Source organism: Haliaeetus leucocephalus, unplaced genomic scaffold, assembly GCF_000737465.1.
Source record: "Haliaeetus leucocephalus isolate CR32 unplaced genomic scaffold, Haliaeetus_leucocephalus-4.0 Scaffold473, whole genome shotgun sequence".
Lineage (NCBI taxonomy): Eukaryota > Metazoa > Chordata > Aves > Accipitriformes > Accipitridae > Haliaeetus > Haliaeetus leucocephalus.
In genome coordinates, this window is record NW_010972909.1 from 195,760 (window position 1) to 217,881 (window position 22,122).

The window sequence follows — 22,122 nt, forward strand, 5'->3', positions numbered from 1 at the left end:
CTCCTGGTGGGTTGCTCCCTGCCTGCACGAGCAGCAGGCTGTGGGCAAGCAGCTGTCCTGAGTGGCTGGTTGCCTGAGCAGACAGCTGCCCACGGGTGGTGTCTGAACCACGCACCTTCTTAAGCCAGGATAGATAGGTGATCTCGAGGTAATCTGCTTTCTGGCTCACAGGGATGAGTTGTTGGTGATGAAAATGGTGTTGCTACCAGAAATAGCAAAAATTTAAAAAAATCCAGAAGGCACAGCTGACATGTCTGCTCAGTCTATTCAAGTGTATTTCAGAAAAGAAGAAAATTTGTGGAGTAGATTCAGTCACCTGTGAATGATGAAGCAGCATGGAGGATGCTGAGGGATGAGTGTTCATTAATGATTTAAAAGGGGAGTGTGGCTGTGAAAGGCAGTGTCAGAAATCCTCTACAAGTAGGTAAGGGCAGTCAGGTTAATGTTTGCAGCTCTTCAGAAGGATTTCTTGGATGTCTCTTCAAAAGAGCCTGGATGCACTGAGGGAGGGCTCTGCAATCCTTTTTTCTGTTTGAGTACCCACCTGAAAATAAATGCAAGATGGATTTTCTTGTAATAAATGTTAAATGAGAAAACACTTAGAGCCAAGACTAGGTAAAAGACTTGAATGCTCAGAGTTAAAAGTCATCAATTCCCCAGCAAGGTTAGATGAGCTTAATGTGTATAAATCAGCAAGAACTTCAGGAGGGAGCCTAAAAAGAAATGAGAAGCTTTATTCTCTTGGACATTAAACATCACATCTAATTATTTGGTAACTTGCAGGGTGGTCTCTGCATGGGGCTGCACATGCACTTCCGTGCACGTGTGTGTTTGCCCGCGAGTGTAATGTGGTAGTGCTAAAGCATTTGTAAATGCAGATAAACTAACTCCAGCCCAAATTTATTCCATAAACAGCTCTTCAGAGACGCTCACCTCTGCATAGATTTCATTTGGTGGGTTGTTTCAAAGTCACATTAGCTTATTTGACTGAGATGATTGCAGCTCTCATCTGTGCCCAGGGGAGTCACTTAGCCAGGAATCAGACAACCTCTAGCCCTAAAACTATGAAAGGCAGAAATGCATACCATTATTTTTGTTGGATCTTTATTAGCAAACTGGCTGTTCAGCTTCTGCAGGATCCTAAGCACTGTATTTAAAGCCACAAAGTAACTTCCTATCTTTTGCTTATCTTCAGTCTTTATCTTCTGCTTTGTCTTTTACAGTCTCATATAAAATGTTTAATAACAGTTTAAAGAAAAATAATACATTGGATTTCTGTGGGTCAGGGGAATACTAGCCTGTTCTTTGTGTTTGATCCTTTCTGGAAAGAAAAATCCTATTGCTATCTTTCTGCAGCTAGGCCATTTGAAAAACCCTCACCAGCTGAACACAAGCCGTGTCTGGGTGTTTTGTCTTCCTTATCTTTTGTCTGTGTCTTAGTGCCACCAATGAAAGGAAGAGAGAGACAGAGCAGCTTCTCACGCTGACATTGACATAACTTGGCACTTGCTGGAGATTAAAGTGAATATGACAAGATCTTTATTTCTGAGGCAGTCACAGGTATCTGAAGTGCTGACTTTTGTCAATATGGCAATGGCAAGCTTCTCTGCCTCTCCCTCCTGTGAATGCTGTTGCTATGAGAAAAGCAAGAGGCAGAGATGAGACAAGACATGATTTAACCCTTAAAATATTCTAGGCTTTACCAGTTTGCCAGTGGCTTAGGATAGAATGAAGAGAGCAAAAAATAACGTGAGGCAACACTACCAAGGGCTCATAACGATACAACCATGAATTGTGCAGCTGCATCTGTCCAACACGTGCAAAAGGATACCAGTGCCTAGGAATGGACATGTAATGCACAGGGCACAGCCTCCTGTGGTTGTAAACCAGTATAAAATTATTAACCTAACAGGGGTTATTCTGACTTAAAGCAATTGAGAGTTTGATGCACAAGTCCTAGTTTACACATTTCCTCCCACCATGAGATATACCTGTTTGTGAACACACATAGCATAGACTTCAAGGTTTACTGAAAATGAGTCCATTATGAATTCCTAGCTGAGCTGAGATAGCCCTCCGAGAGGGGAAACCGCTTTCTTCCAGCCTGTTCCACTCTGTAAAGATGTGGTCTCCATTTCCCCCAGCCCAGGCACATTTTCTCTTTCTGCCTCTGGACTGCTGCAGAGAAACCCCTATGGGGAAGAGGGCACACACAGTTTAAATGGATCAGGTTCTGCTTAGTCAACACAGCCTTGGACAAAGCAAAATTTAGTCCCTGCTTGAAGCAGTTTTGATGCTGTTTTGAGTCTGTTTCCTAAAGGCTAAAAAATGTCTGAGTTGTCTCCTTGGGATGAAAGTGGCATGAATCATCAGGGAAACCCAGGAGGAAGTACTTGAAATTTTCTATCCTGGCAAACACAGACATGTGGGCTAGGAGCAGGAGCAGGAAGATTAAACTCCTAGTCCTTGACCCCTTTCTGCTCCCAGTTAAGTTTGATGCAGGGCATTTCTTTTTATCCAGATGTCTTTTCAAAATGGATCAATTGATCTTGTAGTCCTTCTCAAGTGAGCTCCCAGTGTTTACTCAACATTTTTATGGGACTTGAAGCTCTCAGGTGGAGAGTCCTCCAGAAATGCGAGCCCCATTGAAGCTAGTAGAAGAACACGGGCCAGCAATGTGCCCTTGCTGCAAAGAAGGCTAGTGGTATCCTGGGCTACATTAGATAAAGTATTGTCAGCAGGTCGAGGGAGGTGATCTTTCCCCTCAGCACTCGTGAGGCCACACCTGGAGTGCTGTGTCCAGTTCTGGGCTTCTCTGTACAAGAGAGACACGGACATACTGGAGAGAGTCCAACAAAGGACCATGAAGATGATAAAAGGACAGGAGTGTCTCTCATGTGAGGAAAGGCTGAGAGACCTGTGACTGTTCAGCATGGAGAAGAGAAGACTCAGGGGGATCTTATCAATTGTTATTAATACCTGAAGGGGGAGTGTAAAGAAGATGAAGCCAAGCTCTTCTCGGTGGTGCTCAGTGACAGGACCAGAAGCAATGGGCACAAACTGAAACACAGGAGGGTTCCTCTGAACATAAGGACACACTGTCTTACTCTGAGGGTGACTGAGCACTGGCACAAGTTGCCCAGAGAGGTGGTGGAGTCTCCCTCCTTGGAGACATCTGGACATGGTCCTGGGCAACCGGCTCTCGGTAGCCCTGCTTGAGCAGCAAGGTTGGACCAGATGACTCCAGAGGTCCCTTCCAACCTTAGCCATTCTGTGAACATCAGGATTTCATCAATGTAAGTGGAAAAATTCATCACTCTCTCCATGTCCTATCTGTTTTCACCCAGTTTTCCACCCTTGCTGGCTTAGGCTGGACTGCCCGCTGATGTCAGTCAGCATAGTTCCACTTAACTGCAGTAAACATTCAGAGTTAAGCTGAATAATTGTTGCCAACAGTCTGGTCCTTCTCTGTCAGACAGCAGAAGGGTTCAGCATTGCACTTGCTCACCTCCTAACTAGGAAAGCTGCAACTACACAAGAAAAGCACTTAGCAAAAGTACCAAAGAAATCCATCCTTTCCCCTGTTCAGAGGACTCAGTAGTTAGGCTTGTTCTTTATTTCTGGAAACTAGCTATTCTGTCAATTATTGACCATCTTCATCTTGTTGGTTAAATAATTTCTAGCACAGATTGTTTATGCTTAAGGCCTCCGCAAAGTCCCATGCAGCAAGTTTTTACATCACAGTTTGCCAGAAGCACCAATGTATTCAACAAGAAAGCCTGCACTGAGCATGCGCTATTTCCTTTTTTTTGCCCATGCGCTTCTCCTGCTATCACTGTTAGCAAGAAAATGCTGAATTTAGTTAACTTTTGGTCTGACACTGCACGGCTGATTCTACGCACCGTGTTACCCTTGGTGTTAAAATTGCAAAGGCTGAGAAGAATCTGTTATCACATCTGATACCTCCATGAGTTTACTCAGGAGCTTGCATTTACCCCATGTGTAAATGGAAGCCAGATGCTACTCCACAAATGTAATTCCATTTGTATGATACTGGGGGATTTGCTCTGCAGGGCTGACTCCCAGGGAACAAGGTGGATAGTTGGGATTGAGGGAGCCCAATATCTCCACCTACTTGGGCTTCCTGATTTTGTGTTGAAGCCTAGCAAGTTCCTGCAGGGGGTATAAAAGCGAGATCTTTGAGTTCTTCAGTAGAATGTTGTGCATGTCAGCTGAAGGTGGAGTAAATGTGAGCAGGAGACTCCCATGATGATGCTCCTCCATGGTGCAGTAAGAGCAGGCTCTGAACAGCTGTGCACAGGACAGCTTCGGCTGTTTGGGCAATAGTTGCTGCTCCAAGAGCCAACTGTGGTCTCCTCCAAAGCATGAGGCTGGGTGATCTTGGTCAGTGAAGTGCCACAGTGCTGTAGAGAAGACAAAAATTCTGCACACCTGGGGACCACTCCTGAAGCCTCTTCTCAACCAAGTAAACCATAATGTAACTTTGCTGCCATAGGTTTGTGTGTGAGCATTGCAATATCAGTAAAAATTAGATGATTAGCTATTAGATGATACTAAGTATGTGCATGTGTCTATCCAAAGGATGATGGAGGGATGCAGACCTCAATCCAGAATGTGACCCATAGCATAACTGAGAGCACATGCTATGCCACCAGTGGTGGACATGGCAACGACTGGTGGCCCAGCTGTCCCCAATTCCTCCTTACAGTGATTTCATGCCTGCCCTGAGACCAGGTTGCTCTGTGTTGCTCAAGTTTGAGAAGGGTAGGTATGATGCAGTGAAAGGTGTCACATGCACCAAAGTGGGATAACAAGTAGTCGTGGCCTGTAAGGGCATTGGTTTCCAAATCTCTTACAAGCAAGGCTGCTGCTGTCTCTTTGGCTAAAATAAGAAGCAGATCTTGCCGTTTGTGTGGTCACCAGGGTGTGCACTGCAGTCTGCATGCCCTTATCAATTCTCCACCAGCAGTGTTGCCTGAGTAATGTGTGTTTTCCCTATAGATACTGTTCTGTGTCTGCCTTGTGGTATGTCTTGTGACTTTTAATCTCAGCTTTCTCTGGGAGTAGTTAGGCAACTATTATCATCCAGTATTTGTCAGATTATTGCTGCTGCATGTGTGTTTCTCTTAGTCATATTGATCTGACCTGTTGCCAGTTAAAGAAAGAAATGTGGTTCTTAATGCATTTTTCTTTCCTCCAAGGAATCTGCTACTTTTAAGCAGAAAATAGTTACATTTCTTAGCTGTTTTCCTATGTGGTTAAGAGAGGACAGTACATGAGGCCAGGACCTCACTTTGCATTTGGGCCTGACCCTGTAAACACTTCTGGCAGCATGTTTCCTTTCACATAGCACCAGGTCAGGACTGCTTCAGCAGGTAGTAGGTCACAGCTTTTTGTTGGTAGACCAGGCTGGAGGCCAGCCATCAAGGACGCCCCAGCAGCCTGAGGTTCAGGGTGTGTTACTTGGCCATGAGCAGAGCCACACACAGCTGTTCCATCGGCAGAGGACTTCGCTCTTCTGGGCCATCAAGTGACCAAGAGTAGTGATTGCTGAAATGACTTCATTAAATAATCCAGAAGTCTGGCTTTTACTCCTTTCTTTCCTGAAGTCCAGAAGTTGGTAACCCAGGATCTAGTTCGCAGCTCTTCCTGCGTGGTGTCCCCTGTGGTAGAGCTGCTCCCATGTCAAGCACCAAGACATGCTGTGCCTCCCTCGGTGCTGTGTCTGCTCCTGGCAGGGTGCTGGGCTTGGGTCCAGAAGGCCTGCTTGCTTTGCCCACCTTGACCTGGGGGAAGACAGATTTTTATTTATGTTTTATTTTGTTCTATTTGATTTTATTCTGTTCTATTTTATTTTTCATTTAAAAGCTATCCATCAGTCTGTCAGTTGAAATAGAAGGCAGTTTTCTGCACCGGTACTTACTTACTCATGTAAACTTGCTGATCAGCTGAAGCATTAAAGCTAAAGTTGAGTGCTAGATTGTTTAATCAATGACCAGTGTATACGTCAGCATGTCTACAGTTGCAGGTGGGCATGAAGTAGTTTCCACCATCACATCCAATTGTTAGGGTACACTTAGACACTGGAGATATCTTTTAATATATACTTTATTAGGTAAGAAATCCTGTAATACTCTGTGCTAAAGAAAGAAGTGAAAAGCAACTGAGTGATACCACCATTTCTAGGTGTTACTAGTGGTGGGTGCTATTAGTCAGAACTGGAAACTGTAGAGGACCTATGACCTTTTATAAGTACTCGGCAAACCATTAAGTTACTGCTGGTCAGTTATAAGCAGTTTGGTGTTTAATAGTGGTTTATGATTATTTTCAGACACAGATGAGTGAGGAGTTACCTGGGGCAACTTGCAGTTGTCCGGCCAGAACTGAAGCAGCCTGCAGCAAAGATGAATACAGGGAGGTTCACACAGCAGGGGAGCTCAGCAGATGACAGGGGGCTTGGCCAGGGTCTGAAAGAGGAACACAGGATGGATGTGGGGTATTTTGAAACAGCAGATGTCAAGGGGGTGAAGCAAAGGGTTAAAACAAAAGGAGTCAGGCATGAGAGAGTCAGGGCCACGTGGAGATCCAGCTAAGACACCGAAGTGGAATAACATAAGCCAAGTATCAATGAAAAGCAGCCAGGTAGCAAAAAGAACAGCCAGCAGCTAGGTTTATTTCTAGCCTCTTGGCATGCATGAGACATCCCCTTGAGGTGTGCCTGATAGCCAGAGGACGTGACAGCTTTAGCTGTAGCTCTTTTGTTTCCAACTGCTGTGATTTATGTATTCAGTTCTCTGGTCTGGTGCCTCGCCTGCCATTAAGAGGGCGATGCATTGCAGGATTTTTAGGGTAAATCATTTTTCAGTCAATGTAAGCCACCAGTTCCCAAGATTTCAAGACAGTTGGATGAAGTGGTGAATATACCATTCTTCTGCTGGTGGCTGCTTTGCCCACCAGAAGTACTTGAGAAGAAAATTTCATCTTTGTTCTACTTTGTGCTGTGCTAGCAAGCACTTGTGAGCAGGCTGTAGTTCAGAGAGTGATGGGGCAGAAACTGATGCAGCCTGCTTGGTGGTGCAGGAGCAGTCTCTGCTCCTAGGGCTGTACTTCATTATTGGACTCCCTGGGCAGGTTATTAAAAGTGGGGCTTTGCCACCAGTTTTTGCCACTGAAACAGTGAGGTTTTGCCATCTCTTTGCTCCCTACTACAGGTAAAAAGGAGGCATGCAGCTTCACATCCAGTTTTTGTGGTGAGAAGCGAGGGCCATAAGCAGCAAATGATACACAAAACCAAGTCCCTTTCTGCCACATGACTGGGTTTCATGAGCCAGGTCTTTTCCATAAGATGTCCAACATCTGGTCACAGGAGCATGGGAAGCCTAAAACTCTGCATCCTAATTTAGCCAGGCTGTCTAATGAGACATACCAGGCCATCTGCAGCCTAAATAAATAGTTTTTCATGGCTGTGACTGTCTTTGGGGATTGCTTCATGTCTGGGTTTCTTACCAGAGCCTGAGGAAGTGAAATAGCCAAGACCAGGTGAAAAGTGGTGGAAGGCACATGATTAATTTCTGGGCTCCTTTGCAACTCACAGCCTGAACACTTCCTCGATGGGCTGGGCTTTGTGCAGCCAGGTTTATGGTCATTTCAGAGCGTTGTTTAGAAGTGCTGATACTATCTGGGTTTTTTTAGGTGTCTTTTTTTACCAAAAATTAAAGGATTTCACTTATGGTGATGAATAAAAAGACAGAGCTGGAGCATCAGGGACTATGCAGCAATGACCTCCTAGTTGCACAGGGACAGAGGCTGCAGGCAGGCTTGCATCTTACACCGAGTTGGATTGATGGCACGTCCACCCGCCTGTGTGCTACTATCACTGTTCACTGCTTATGAAGAGAAGACCAGGGTGTTAAAAATTAATATAATAGGACAGAGAAATAAGGAGTTGTGATTGTGGTTATTTCATTGCCGTGGTAAAATAAAGCAAGGACATTTGATACTTTTTTTTTCCTAAGAAAAGCTGTGGCAAATGTTACCAAAATAGAGTTTAGGTTTTGGGTAGCTTTGCAAGTCATGTAGCCTGTGCTTAGATAGAATGTTGATCATGGCTTAATAGTATTTTTTGTTAAAATATATGTGTGTTCATTAAAAAATCTTCAAAGCAATCCCTCTTTGTTGTACAGCATGCAAAAGGTTAAAGTAATAAACCTTAGCCTCAGGCAGGTTTTAAGGTTGTGTTTGAGGAGGACTCTTCAAGTCCTTAAATGCCTGCCTGGAGTGGCCTCCACTTTAGGACCTCTTTGAGGCTTAGAGGCGTCCTATATTTTGAAAAAGGAGTCTGTGGCCTTACATGGGGTTACAAAACCCCCAGCTATTCTTCTGAATGTATCTATTTATTCGCAGTGCCAAAAGACAAATTTATTCTTTCCTCTGTGCTTTCCTAAGAAGCCCTTGTGCCCTTTAAAAACTCAGGAGGAGTTTGTGGTTAGCTTACGGAATTAACAGGGATGGAAACCTGAGCAGTTCGGTGTGTCCATTCTTACTGGAATGACTTATGGTTTTGACTCATGGGGTTTTGTTCTCAAACACAAGGAATGTTTTGTTCCAGCAACATACTCAAGTGCAGCAATGGGGAGCATGCATGCAGCCAGTGCCACAGTTCAGCAGATGGGGCAGTAACTTCATGAAGGAGCTACCTCAATAACCTGTAGTCTTTAGGGTATATGGCCCTTCTGGGAGTGCTTACAGATTTACATATCAAAACCAGTAGTGCATAGGGTCATTTTAATGCTTTTAAACTATGATATACAATTCTTTGTTTCTAAATGATTTAATTACAGGTTAATGAAGTAAGGGACTTGGATACTGTGTTACATGTAGAAATACATGTCTCTGTTCTTGATGCTGAGCGTAGACCTTTTCCATTTGCAAGGGTATTCACATATTCGGGACTCAAATCCCCATTATCCCTGCTTTGAGAGTAAGGCAGACTCTTGTCATAATATTACATTATAATCCTTCCAAAGATAATGAGGTGACTCTTGTTGCATTTCAAAACAGTGTGACCAAGATGAGGATTTCATCTAGCAGCTACACTGTTCCAGAAGTACTAAGGTACTTGCAGCTATTTGATATTGAGCTATTTGGGCCCTCAATTGAGAAATAGATAGGTCAGGCAAGGCCTTTGAAAGGAATTTAATAGATACATCTCACACTTGCAGAGAAGCATGAAACTCTACTGCTAAAATGAAATTGGGTTCATGAAAGGTCACGGTTATCTTTTAAAGAAAGTTTTTGCATGTCTGCAGAGCAAATATTGCATTAAAGATAAGGGTAGAGCCTCTGTTTTACTGATAATGCTCCCAGTTTTCATTTTTTCTTCCAAATTATGATATAGCTTCCTGCAAGCTAAGCAGCCAGCCTGCTGGATGTGACTTGTTTTATTGCTATATAGTGATATACCAAACTCAAAAGGCATCAAGCAGTAAATACAAGAAGAACCATGAGCTGCCAAAATAACGGGAAAATACTTTTTTTATTATTTTATTGGTGACTTTTAAGTCCTGCCATCAGGTTTTCAGAAAGTATTGTAACACGGATAATAATCCCAAATTGGCTTTACTCTAAAGCTAATTTTGCCTTTATAAGCACAATCACGTACGAATTTGAGAAAGAGTCTAAAAAGGACTTCATATATCTTTAAGTATATATAGATATCCATGTAGATAGATGTATAGATGTCTATACATCTATCTATCTATATTTACATACAGATATACAAAGCATTTATAACCATACTTTGCTCTATCCTAAACTTCCACCAGAAGTGCCTTCCCACTGAATTTGGTGTCACACAAACAAGTGGTTTCAAGTGTGGCACAACGGATGGGGTAGAAACCTCTGGTAGAGAGAAGAGTTAAATTGCATCCTTGGGGCTTGCAGCTAAAGCAAAACAGAAGCTTCCCCTGGCCTGCTAAAGCTGATCTGCTTTAGGAGGTGTCCATCCTTCCCCTTGAAGTTCCTTGCCTCCCTCAGCCCCACAGAGTGCCGAATTACAGTACCCTCTGAAGTGAGGTTTGCACGCTGCTGTTGGTAACAAGAATCGGCAGGTCAGTCGCCGCTCAGAGTCCTTTTCTAACCTAGCTCTGCCGGATACTAGTGTCGGTGAGGCAATAAGAGCTGGGACTCTGCAGCCCCCCCAGCCCCATTCCCGGCTGCTCAGAGGTGCCAGTGCCACAGCAGTCCCCCCTCTGGCTGCCCTGCGGCTGCACCAAGGGCACTACCAGCCATGCCTGGGGTTCACGAAAGAAGTGAAATTGGGAGAACTGCGGAATTGGAAAGCCCCACTTTCACAGTAGGGTTGTGGGGCACCCCTGCCCCTGTTACTACCTTTGGTATACCTCAGCTGACCTGTTGTGGGCTGATGTATGAACCTGTAGCTGCCTTCTTCGTGGGCCGTGATCTTAAAAGCTCATGAAGAGAAGCAGGGGCTGCCTTACACCCCGTGACCAAACCTTTGACAGCCTACAGCCCAGACCATGCGGTTGGGACACTTCCCAGCGGTGTCATGTTGACACAGCTGCAGCGAGGACCAGCTGGCTCTGGGTCAGGGGACATTCGGCTTCATGAGCGGCACGTGGTGACTGCAGCATGGTGCTGCCCTGCCCGTGGGCAGGGGCTGTGTGGCCAGGCGGAGGTGGCCACAGCTTGCTCTGAGCCTGCAGACACTCCTCTGGGCTACTCCGGCTGGGGTAATTCGTAAATAAGTGATGGCGTCGTTCAAGTCATATGGAAAGTTTAGGTCTGGAGAGCTGAGATAGTCCTTGCTGGATATTGGGAGGTATTTGTATTTGGTTAAATAGAGGCCCGGAGGATGTTTGTCATTGAATAACATAGCAGAAGGAAATGCAGGAAAAACACTCTTTTACAAGTTCAGGACGTGGTCTGCAGCCTGCTACGCTCCTGCTCTCACAGAAGCTCCACGCCGAGAAAATGGTTTAAGGGACCTGCCCCATCGGGCGCCTGCAGGAAGGCCCAGAACAATGGCCAATGCAGGAAGGATGTCGCAGGTGGATACGGCACATTCGTGCCAAGGTGCAGAGCAGAAGACAAGTCACCACAGCTCCAGCGGACACCAGATGTTTTGTGACTTTTCAGTATGTTCTGAAAAGCATCCTGTGGATGATCGCAGAGCTGAGGAATAAGACTAATGGTGGGCTGTGATAATACTGGGTGGTTTTACGCTGTAAAGGTAAAACCTTTACAAAAACTGTGTGTGTTTGCACAGCTGCTCCCCAGCCCCGTGATGGAGGGATGTTGCAGCAGCTGGAGCTTGGGGGTCAAGTCTCCATCCTCTTAGTTCACCCCAGGAGCCTACCCGAACTCAACAGAGCTACTGGAAGCCTCCTTGTATCCCTGCCAGAGCAGCAGTCAATGCAGAATACAGCTCAGGCTTTTGAGGTGTTCATCAGGGAAGAAGGAGTGTATAACAGAGCAGACAATTCACAACCAAGAGGGAAACCAAAAGAGCTTTTCAGGCGTGTAAGATCAATAGGAAATCAGATGGCATTAAGATGCCACTGGGCAAGGACACTTTTGTCACTCTTATGGCGTTGCAGTTCTGCTAGTGGTAAGAGCTATTTTGTGGGCAGCATGGTACTAGTGAATTACCGGGTTTCATTCTCCACAGTTGATATTTAGCTACTCTCTTTCACAAGTATCAAAAACACTTAAAGGGCAGAAAAGTAAATAAAGCCTTACCACAAAGTCTGGGCACAAGCAACGCTAAATATCACTGGCTTTTGCCACTAGTATTATATATCATGTTGTTGTGGTTTAACCCCAGCCAGCAACTAAGCACCACGCAGCCGCTCACTCACTCCTCGCCACCGCAGTGGGATGGGGGAGAGAATCAGAAGGAAAAAGGTAAAACTCATGGGTTAGGATAAGAACAGTTTAATAGAACAGAAAGGAAGAAACTAATAATGATAATAATAATGAAATGACAATAATAATAAAAGGATTGGAATATACAAAACAAGTGATGAACAATGCAATTGCTCACTGCTCACTGACCGATGCCCAGTTAGTTCCCGAGCAGTGATCCCCCCAGGCCAACTCCCCCCAGTTTATATACTGGCCACGACATTCCATGGTATGGAATACCACTTTGGCCAGTTTGGGTCAGCTGTCCTGGCTGTGCCCCCTCCCAACTCCTTGTGCCCCTCCAGCCTTCTTGCTGGCTGGGCATCAGAAGCTGAAAAATCCTTCCCTTAGTATAAACACTACTTAGCAGCAACTGAAAACATCAGTGTGTTACCAACATTCTTCTCATATGAAATCTAAAACATAACACTATACCAGCTACTAGAAAGAAAATTAACTGTATCCCAGCCGAAACCAGGACACATGTTCAGGAGACCAGTTCCGGAGGCAATTGGTGTGGGAGCCTGGAGCGGATGGCCTAACGCACTGGCCTTTGCCGGTGGGTTATGAGCTCGATATGATCGTGAATATGTAGTAAGGTAGCAGGCATGTTGCCCTTCTGAGGGCTGAAAAGTTCTTGGCTAAATCCCAGCAAGACAGGGTGGGGAACCCTGGAGCAGATCTCAACATGATAAAAATTGAGACCCTTCCTACTGTTATTTGAAATGTTTTCTCTGATATAGTCCAACAATGACTTGGAAATAATACATGCACCTTCACTAAGTCTTCTAAATTATTCCTGTGTTATTTTTGTCTAGTATAAATTGGTTGAATAGCCATGGGCTTATTCTGCTGTTACTTTGGTGTTTGCAAGCTTTCAGATTCACTGCATACGCCCTTGTGTTCATGTTTGTATTTGTGACTCTCCCAAAGTTTTACAGGACATAGCACATCTCTGAAGATGTTATTCATTATTTAAAACCTGCTGAACCATAATCCAAATTCTATCCATTTCCTGTTGGCCATTATTTATTTTCCATTCATAAACTTTTATCAAGTAACTCCAGACAGCAGCCAAGAGGTGAAGTAAGCCATTCACAAACACGTTGCAGGCTCATAGTCACCCGTAGACACTGGCTGGTGAATCATACTGAGCAGTGAATACATCCTGAACATCAGGATCCTTTCACATGCTGAAGGAAGTGTTGCAATTTTACTCATCTGATCTGCATATTGCTCTCTGGAGGCTTTCATCCCAACATGTTTCTTTTTACAATAATTCAAGGACATATTACGAAATCTGGAATTCTGCTAAATTCAAGCAAACTTCTTGCTGAGCATGGCATTTAGAATCTTAATTTTGCAACAAGATACGTCAAACATATGGCTACATAGCAACACACTAAAATGTGAATTTACTTCGGGTTCAGAATCCTACACATGAGTATGCAGGGTTCTGCTCAGACAGCGCAGGAGCACGCATGCTGCAGCTGTAAGTGGAAGGGACACTACAGCTCTACGGAGTTTTCCTGTCACCTCTGCAGCCTTATAAGCCCATTTGTGGGTGGAAATGCAGAGTTAACAGCTAAGGGCAAAAGACTTTGCCTATGGGTGAATCTTACCATGCTAGTTATAACATGACTTTTGCCTGGATAATGGCAAGTGCCAGGGAGGGCGTGAGGAAAGAGATACAGACCTCTTCACTATAAATATTTCTTAATGAAAATATCGTGGAAGAAATATTTCTGGGAGTCTCAGTTTCACCTTTTTCTTAACCTTGTTGGTATTGCTTAGATGGCAGTGACACCCTGTGGTACCAGCCGCTGGTGCAGCACTCAGCAGTAGGTAGTTCAGAAGTCAGTGTAAGATTGCAATAACAAAAAGTCCAGGGATGTTTTTAATTCATTGTCACAGACCACAGCTGCCATCTTCCCTGAGTGCCTTTGCCCTAAGCAGGATGTACCCTTCTGGATTTAAATGTCCTGGGAGTAGCTACTGCCTCTTCCTGAGCATTTGTGCAGTGCCTGCATGGTAACTCTGCCTGGTTCGACTCACCTCTTGTCTTTACAGTAAGAGGAATCAGTGGTAGTAACAAACCAGTATTGCATCACGGTGCATCTTTGCTATATAAGTTAGTGCTGCCTCTCTGCTTGCCCCAGTGAGCAGGAAAGCTTGTGGTTGGAGAGGACAGCCCTCATCTTGGATATTTTCTCTCTTTCAGGGGGTTCATGAGTCAAAAGGTGTGACTGAAGATTATTTGAAACTGGAATCTCTGATCCAGAAAGTCGTTTCTCCTTACTTGGGCACATATGGACTGTATTCGAGTGACGGACCCTTCACGCACTCTTCCTGTATCTTGGGTAAGAATAACAGAGGCTCAATTTGACACAGCACAGAGGGCTTCACCAAAACCTTGCTCCGCACAGGGCCAGGGCACACACAAGAGGAGACTGCCAGTACTAACGCAGTGTGGTCAGGCTCCTTTTCTAAGGGCATGCTCTTTGCAGTGTGCAAAGTCACAGTGAAACTTGCCAGTGGCAGAAGGTGAAACCAGATCATCATAACAGCGCTCAATGGGTCTGAGAATCTAGAGTGTGCTTAGCCTTTCCAATCTACCTTTTAATGAGAGAGCTTTAACACAGGGTGCTTTATGGACAGTGAGAGGAAGAAGCAAGAAGCCATTTCTAGAGTGCTGAATAGTGTCTGTTCATTAGTGCACAAAGATCATACAAGGCTGTTTAAAGCAGGGAAGAGAGTAGGAATTTGTCTTAGAGAAGACTAATGGATAAGCCTTCAAACCTATGAAAGCTTTCTGCAGAGTGGAAGATAATAAGCTGTTCTCCATCCCAGTGGAGACAAGAAAAATAAAGTGGACCACACACATAGCAGGGGAAATTCAGATTACTTGGAAGGAAAAGTCTCTAATGTCACATAAACCGCATCTAGAGGCTGTTGAATCTTCACTGCTAGAGGCACTACATACATGTCACATATATAGGCAACCATAAGGAGCAAGGTGGGTAAACATGGTCCTGCCTGTTGACAGAGGCTGAGTGACCTTGAGTGCCTTCCAGCTTATTTTCTATGATTCTTTGAGCTCTGAAGCATTCAGTGACCTCTGTGAAGGCATGATTTGGCCAAGACGAAGGTCTTTTGAATATCCCATGTAGTAATTCAATCTGTTGAAAATGCAAGGGGGATACTACCAGCGTAAATCAAAAAGGAAATGTGGTAGTACCTGAGTATTTTAATGTAAATACTGTGATGGCCTGCTTGAATACAGAAAACAGAGGGGAAAAGAAGTTCAATTGTGTGTTTTCTATGCAGTCAATTTAATCTGTTTGCTTGTCAGAAATGATCAATAAGGTGGTTGATTTTCCCTTGAAGCTGAATGGAAAAAATGGTTGTATTGCAGTAGGCGTTTAAGAAACAAATCAGTTTTACGTGAATAAATAGAGGCCAGTTATTTATGGAAAATGGTTCAGGATTACTACTTTGTATTCATTGCTTGCCATTAAAAGGCCACAAGCATTTAAACGGAGCCCCAAATTGATGTTTTCTGAATACAGGCTTTTGTATGTCAGGACAGAAAAAATGCACCCAAAGATAATAAAACTCCAGTGAAATGGATTGTTAAAAAATAAATGTTGTATTACATGACTGCAGAAGATAGGAAGGTTTTGGTGGACCAGGCACTTCCCCTTGCTGCGGTCTGGGGTGTGGATCTGTAGCAGTACCCCCGAACAGGTCTTACTATAGTCAATGATCCTGGATCCAAGGGAGTTGAGTGCCTAAGTCTCTGCTGCTTTTAAAGTAATGCATCTAGTTCTGTCCAACTAGTTTGGTAGCGTGATTTAAAGCTGTGACAAATTGTCCTTGGGGCTGGTGAGGCCACTGACCTCTTTTCTTCCCTGTCTGGTCAGCACACCCAGCCTTCCCTTCCAGCCAAGCCTTGGTGTGACCAAAAAGCCAGAGTTCCTGTGGCAGGGCAGCCCCAGGGAACCTTTTCTATTTGCCAGGTTCAAACTCCTAACAAAGCAAAAGTCCAAAGGTGAACTTGGCTTAGTTGATTTCACTGCTGAGGCAGACACAACTGCAAAATACAGTCTTAAGTACAGAAACTGGTTTTTTTAGTAGTACAGCACATGATTGGAATTTGCGTCCAGGTGAGCACATAATTATACATAAGTAAAATTTTAGAAGAGACTAGCATTTGTAAAGGAAATTGCGTGGTTTGCAGGGGAACATATACCAGCATACTGATTTAAAGCAGACAATTTATATGCAGTGGCTGTGGTTGACTTGCAGAGTGTAACTTGATTCCCTTCTCCAGCCACGCGCCTTTTGTGGGGATGGCAGTGAGAGTAGCAGGAAGAAAGCTTCGAAAGTGAGACCTATTATTCACATCACTTTTTGTTTTTAGCACAAGTGAGTCTGAGCACTGAGGTCCGCAAAAAGTTTGCATAATGATCGTTTTGATCTAGCTGCCAGAGAGCACTCCAGCCCAAAACCACTGGTGGAGGATCTCTGTGCTGACTTGCTGCCACCTGCTGCTCATTCTTTGGAAAGAGCCCACTTGGTTAACAGCAGCATTCATACCATCACTGCCGGATTGAGTGCAGGTTTGTTCCCCAAAAAGGTTGCTGTGGGCACTGCCCTCCAGTTAACGTTTCCAAACACTTTTGGTGCTCTCTCCTTGTGTGGTCTCTGACTGATGCTGTGGATCTAAGTTTTTCCAGAATTATTAGTAAGATTGCCTGTCTTAATCCTTGTGCCCCAAGTTTGAAGGGACCTGATTTTCCCAGGGTGAGTGGGAAAGTTGAATTTCAACTACTAGAAATTAGTGATGACCTTTATAGCCTGAACAAGAACAGAATTGCAGTTTCTGTTCTTGTCTAAAGAAAGTATTTGCTATTGTTTATTCAGGTCTCCCACAATATTTAGTGTTTTACTCCAGCTGCTGACGTTGTATGAATATAAAGGAATCTCAGCTATTATTTGTAAAGATAGGTTTGGAATCTTCAATACACTAAAGAAATATAGGAAATCTGAAGCCTATGGATCTACAAAACTATCAAAATGTATTCTTTTATAAAAGTTTGTGTCATTCAAGAAAAGCTCATGAATATTCAGGCCTTGACTTTTCTTTTGAACACTCATAATTATTAGTACCATGAAAATAGGAGATTTTGTGGATATCACTCTGGATCTTTCTCTATTTACAGAGAAGCGGTTCTTCAGGCGCTCAAAATCAGGTGACATCCTCGCGAAGAACCCCGTGGTGCGATCAAAAAGCTACAACAACCCACTGCTGACACCGGTGGCCGAGTATGAAACCGAGGGCATGGCTGCCAATGGAACAGGCATCCGAAGGCACTCCGTTTCGGAAATGACCTCCTGCCTGGAGCTCCAGGGGTACTCCAACCTCACCACCATCATGGACAACGGTTCTAAGAGCTCCATGACGGCCACGAAAAGCTCGCTGCCAGGAGACCAGGAGAGGCCCAGCACCGGGTCAGTGCAATGCTCTAGCAAACTCAGCACAGTTGAGCAACAGAAGGGACTCTTCCACTCAATGGACGACCCGCATAGGTCTTTTGAGCTGGACAGGGACCCCTCCTTGATTCCAGTTCCTTCTTCCAGCCCTGAGAACATAGTGGATCAGATTCTGGAGTCGATCGACTCTGATTCTGAAGGCATTTTTATTGATTTTGGCCGAGGCTGTTCCAATTCATCAGCATACAATGTGGACGTGAACAGACAGAGCATCATGTGAAGGATATTGGGAGACAAACCTTGGGGTTTAATATATATGAAAGTTACTAACGCATTGAGTCGGACTGTGAGCAAGCTATATGTGTCTAGGGCAGAACCTCTGTTGTAGATCATCACGGCTGTACTAAAGTACGCAAACACAAGTTTACAGCAGGCAGGAATCTGCTGTGAGGGGGAAGAAACTCCAACCACTTCTCCTTGTCCCTGTCACTCTGCAGTTGGATTTCCTGTTGTCTTTATAAACTTAGGGGTTCACAAGCTGACAAGTGTCTGGTAAAATGCTATTGGTGCAGCTGGCAGTGTTTGTTCAGTAAAACAGCCTAGCAAATGGCCGTGTTCACTTTTAATTTTCTCAAGAGATTTCCTGTAGACAGCAGGTTGTTCTCTGAACCGTAACACCTCAGCCAGAATAAAAACATATCCTTTTAAAAAAACAAAAAAACCCAGAGGCTGTGGGCCTTCATGCCACAGAATACAGTGATAAAGAAGTCTCTTTTAATCTTTTTCTTGTACATCTTGTATGCACTCCTTTGCCTAGTGGTGAGTTAAGAGTTCTTGAAGAAAGGCAAATAAACAGAAATGTGCTACCTGATGTCATGCGATGCCTCGTGTCTCATGTTCTGTTTCACAGCCAATATCTTGTGTCTGTGAGAGAGTTGTCTTGAAACTGGCTTTTAAGGCCATGTTTATTTGCTCTGAACGTGGCAATTCCAAGAAATCTGTGCACTGTTGACTCCTGGAGCATCCGTTGTATGGAGAGATTCCAGCAGAATTCAACTTGTTTCCTAAATAAATAAAAATATGGCCTTTCGGTGGAAATCCTCATTATATATTTATATTCTTAAGGAAACACAATAATGCATATACTGTCAATTATGTATTGATACTTGGGGAGTGTGAACCTTGCAGCTTATCTCATCCTGAGCACTCCCAGCTCTTTGATTCTCCCTCGCAGTAACATGGTGGTGTAAGAGCTGTGTGAGTGGTTTTACAGAGGATAGATGCACATGATACTAAGGTGAAGTAGAAGTCCTGATGTGTGATAGATTTTTGAGCAGATGGTTTTACAGTGAAGAAAGAGCTACTTCAGCTCACTGCATTCTAGGCCTGTCCGCTGGAGGAGTCACTTGGTAACTCCTGAGGTTCTCAGCAGAGTTTTGTCATCAGTTTGGTCTGGCAGCACCCGGTGCTTAGCTCAGATGCTCAAGGACTCTACGGCTTCACTCTACGCTTGCACTGCTGACCCCAACATTCACCAAACTCTTCCCCAGGCTTTGATTATGTTTCTAGGCTCCAGGCCCCACTTCTGATACTTAATTTCCTTTGGCCTCACTACTTGATCTTTTGGAAAGTGTTAGCTCAATCTTTTGCTACCGTCCTGCTTCACTGATGGAGATTTCAGCTTCTGGATAGATGTGCAGGCTCCCCATAACACAGAGATTTGAGAACCTCAGAAGCCAGCTGAGGAAGGAGCCCCATAAATGAGGCAGGGATTTGGTGTCTGGTTTGCTGCTTTGTGTTTGGCATGTTCAGCTGTGCAGCCTCCCCTAGAGGTAGGCACTTATGTTAGGTCATACTTTAATGTTCCTTTTACACAGAGATAAAAAATTGCTTCAATGTCCCAACAGCCTCAAACCTAACGGCCAGGGAACACAACTGGATGGGACCATCTGATGTGGGGAAGAGTCAGTGCGGAGGGACTTAACAACAACCGGCAGAAATGCAGGTGTGGGAGAACACATCCTCAGCGAGAGCAACTCCGGTGCCTGGGGGGATCTTTGAGGTCCAATAAACAAAACAGCTTAGGGTGCAGGCACCTAACTAGCCCTCTGGATGCGCAACTAAAAGTTGCGCCCATTTGGCTGCTTCCTGGCCATGGCGATGCCTGTGCAGTCCTGCCGTTCTGCGCCGGAGCACACCCAAGAGTACTTCACTCCTGATGGGGCCGAGTGTGTTGGCAGCTTGCTCACATCTGAGGTTTATCAGGTTCCTGCCAACTGGTTGGTGCTGCCAGCGGGTGTTTGCCCACCCTCTCCTAGCTGGGGGGCATGATGAGCCCACAGTCTCAAGGCACATTTGGTGCCACATTTGGCCCTGTGCAAACCGCAGGGGAGAGAGGAGGTCTCACTGAACTTGCATTCAATATATGACAGGATCAGTGATTTCCGAAAGTGTCCTAAAGTGTTACAAGCCCCTGTGCTGAGCCCCTGCACTCATTCCTTCTGGCAAACACTGTTCTATTTCCTGAATTATTATTTAGGTTGGAGAAAAAGAGTATCTGCAGCCTTGTTCTAAGGACACAGTGCAGGGGAGGAGAAGATAGATTCAAATCCTTACAAGAAAATTTAAAAAAATAAAGTGGACCAAGGGTTCTGCACACCTTCTTCCTTTAGGGAATACTAAATGAAGTAAGAGTCATGAGCTTACTTAATTACTGGGGAATATTTAAGCACAGTTGTAACTGAGAGGAGAAAGGGACTGGTAGGACCCTTCCTGCCCGAGCACGGTTTCTGCTGTCCCCTGTGGTAAGGGACCTTGAATCTGAATCCCCAGGTATGCTGGCAATGAACTGACCTCTCCAACCTTGCACGCATGGAGCTAGCGAATGAAAATCCTCTTCTAGCTGTTTAGAAGGTTATTTAAAATTGGGTTCAAGACAGTGACTGCATAAGAGGAGTATTCCTAACAGCCACCTCAGAAAACCTCAGAGGAGCAGGATTTAGGAAATAGTCTTGTCTTCAGCTTTTCCTCTGGCCAAGGCAGGCAGCCTGGTGCCTGTTATAAAAGCCGGTTCTTGGACGCTTCACCTTCTGAAATGCGCTGCGGAGGGAACCGGCTATCCTGGAGCCTCGTAGCATTGCAGCCCAGCACTTCCAATCTAGCTTTTATGTTTTTAACTCTTTATACTTGAAGTGGGTTCTTTAGGGTCAAAGCTCTAGCAGCAGAAAGTTCTAACGTAGGCTTTCATGAGCAGCACATAGACTTCAGAAGATACAGACCAAGGCCCGTTTGCCAGGACCATGTTGGAGAAGGGCAGAAAAGCAAAGCAAAAGCCTGTCCCACCTCACCCTGCCCCCAAAGCTGTGATTACCAGCTGTGATAGGGTTCAATGAGTATTTAAGGAAGTTGGGTTCAGCCCTGTTGGGATTCATTACTTGTTGTTAGGTACTGGGATGATCTGTGAGTGCTGCTGAGCTGAAGTAAAGGGCTTATATTGATCCTATTTAGGATGAAGAGGATCTCAATTGGCTTCAGCTAAATTAAGTTAACCTGATGATGCTGTAATGGAACAAGCTGAGCTCTGCTGTTGTGGTTTAGAGCTTGCTGAACTAAACTTGCTTCTCTGCTAACAAACGTATTTACAAAAGTGTTTTGTCTGTTATGCTAAGGTTCTTTTACTGGGGTAATGACTAAAGAAGGAGCAAATGCATTCTGACTCTAAGGGTTAAAGCTGCAGTTTCAGGGCTACTTTTTAATTAAAGAAAACATGATAAAGTCACTCAGCAGGCTTGCTATGAAGAGCCTGAAAATCCGAAGTCAGAGTTCAGTTCCCTACTGCAATGGTGATAGGGTGGCATTTTGTCTCTCCTTCAAGTTTATATTAAAATATGCAGGCAGCTATGACTGTAAACTGAAAAACTGTGTGTGATGGTCTGGCAGATTCCTTTGAAAGCCACTGTATCCATTGTCCTCAGAGATGAAGTTTCTCATCAACTTATTCCCCAAGAAGTGGCATGGCTGGCGGCACAATGTACTCTGTAGAAAGAGGTAGGTGGAGCTGTGCTCTAGCTCTGTGCTTTGAGCCTTTCTGCAGGTCTGGCTTGTAGTCGCAAGATCTGTGCAAGGTGTGGAGGGGCACGGAGTCAGACATAGCCCTGGGAGGACAGATCGTGTGAGTGATGCTGAGCCAGGCGTGTACAGGCAATCAAAGCCCAGTCTTCGGTGACGTTAAATGCTGCACAGATGTGAGACTACCATAATATGGGATCCTTCTAATCCCAATGCAGACGAGTCAGGGATGTGGTCTTTCTGGAGACAAATCATGGAGTCATTACAAAGGAAAAATGTATATCAAAGAGAATAGTGCAGGTTCTTGACAAAATATATTTATGAAGCGATGGCTTTCAGCTTTCAAATGCTGCTACATGGCAGTGTCCCAGTGCAGCAGTGATACTCAAGTTTTGTCCCTAAGGGGGCATTCTCTGTATGCCAATTCTTCCTCTCCACCCTTCCCTTGTTATGATAAACTGTGGCATTTTGTATCCTAATCCAAAACTCAAAAGCTCTCGGCTTTTTCCCTGGTTGGAACATGTTCCAAAACCCTACGAGGGAGATACAGAGCAACAGATAGCACTTAAAGCTCCTGTCATCTGGCACTGCAGGGTGAACATTAGGTAAGCA

At 44.6% G+C, this 22,122-nt stretch overlaps 1 protein-coding gene across 2 annotated transcripts in view; it reads left to right on the forward strand.

The window, feature by feature from the left end:
* PRR5 (proline rich 5 (renal)) overlaps window positions 1-18,310 on the forward strand; it is a 93,485-nt gene extending 75,175 nt beyond the window's left edge. Inside the window, exons 10-11 of one of the 2 annotated variants that reach the window (XM_010575272.1) lie at window positions 14,168-14,306; window positions 17,172-18,310. In XM_010575272.1, coding sequence (XP_010573574.1) covers window positions 14,168-14,306; window positions 17,172-17,722 — 690 coding nt within the window. In that variant the 3' untranslated portion in view covers window positions 17,723-18,310. The remainder of the gene's footprint in view (window positions 1-14,167; window positions 14,307-17,171) is intronic. The other variant, XM_010575270.1, reaches the window with a different exon arrangement.
* Window positions 18,311-22,122: the final 3,812 nt, after the last annotated feature.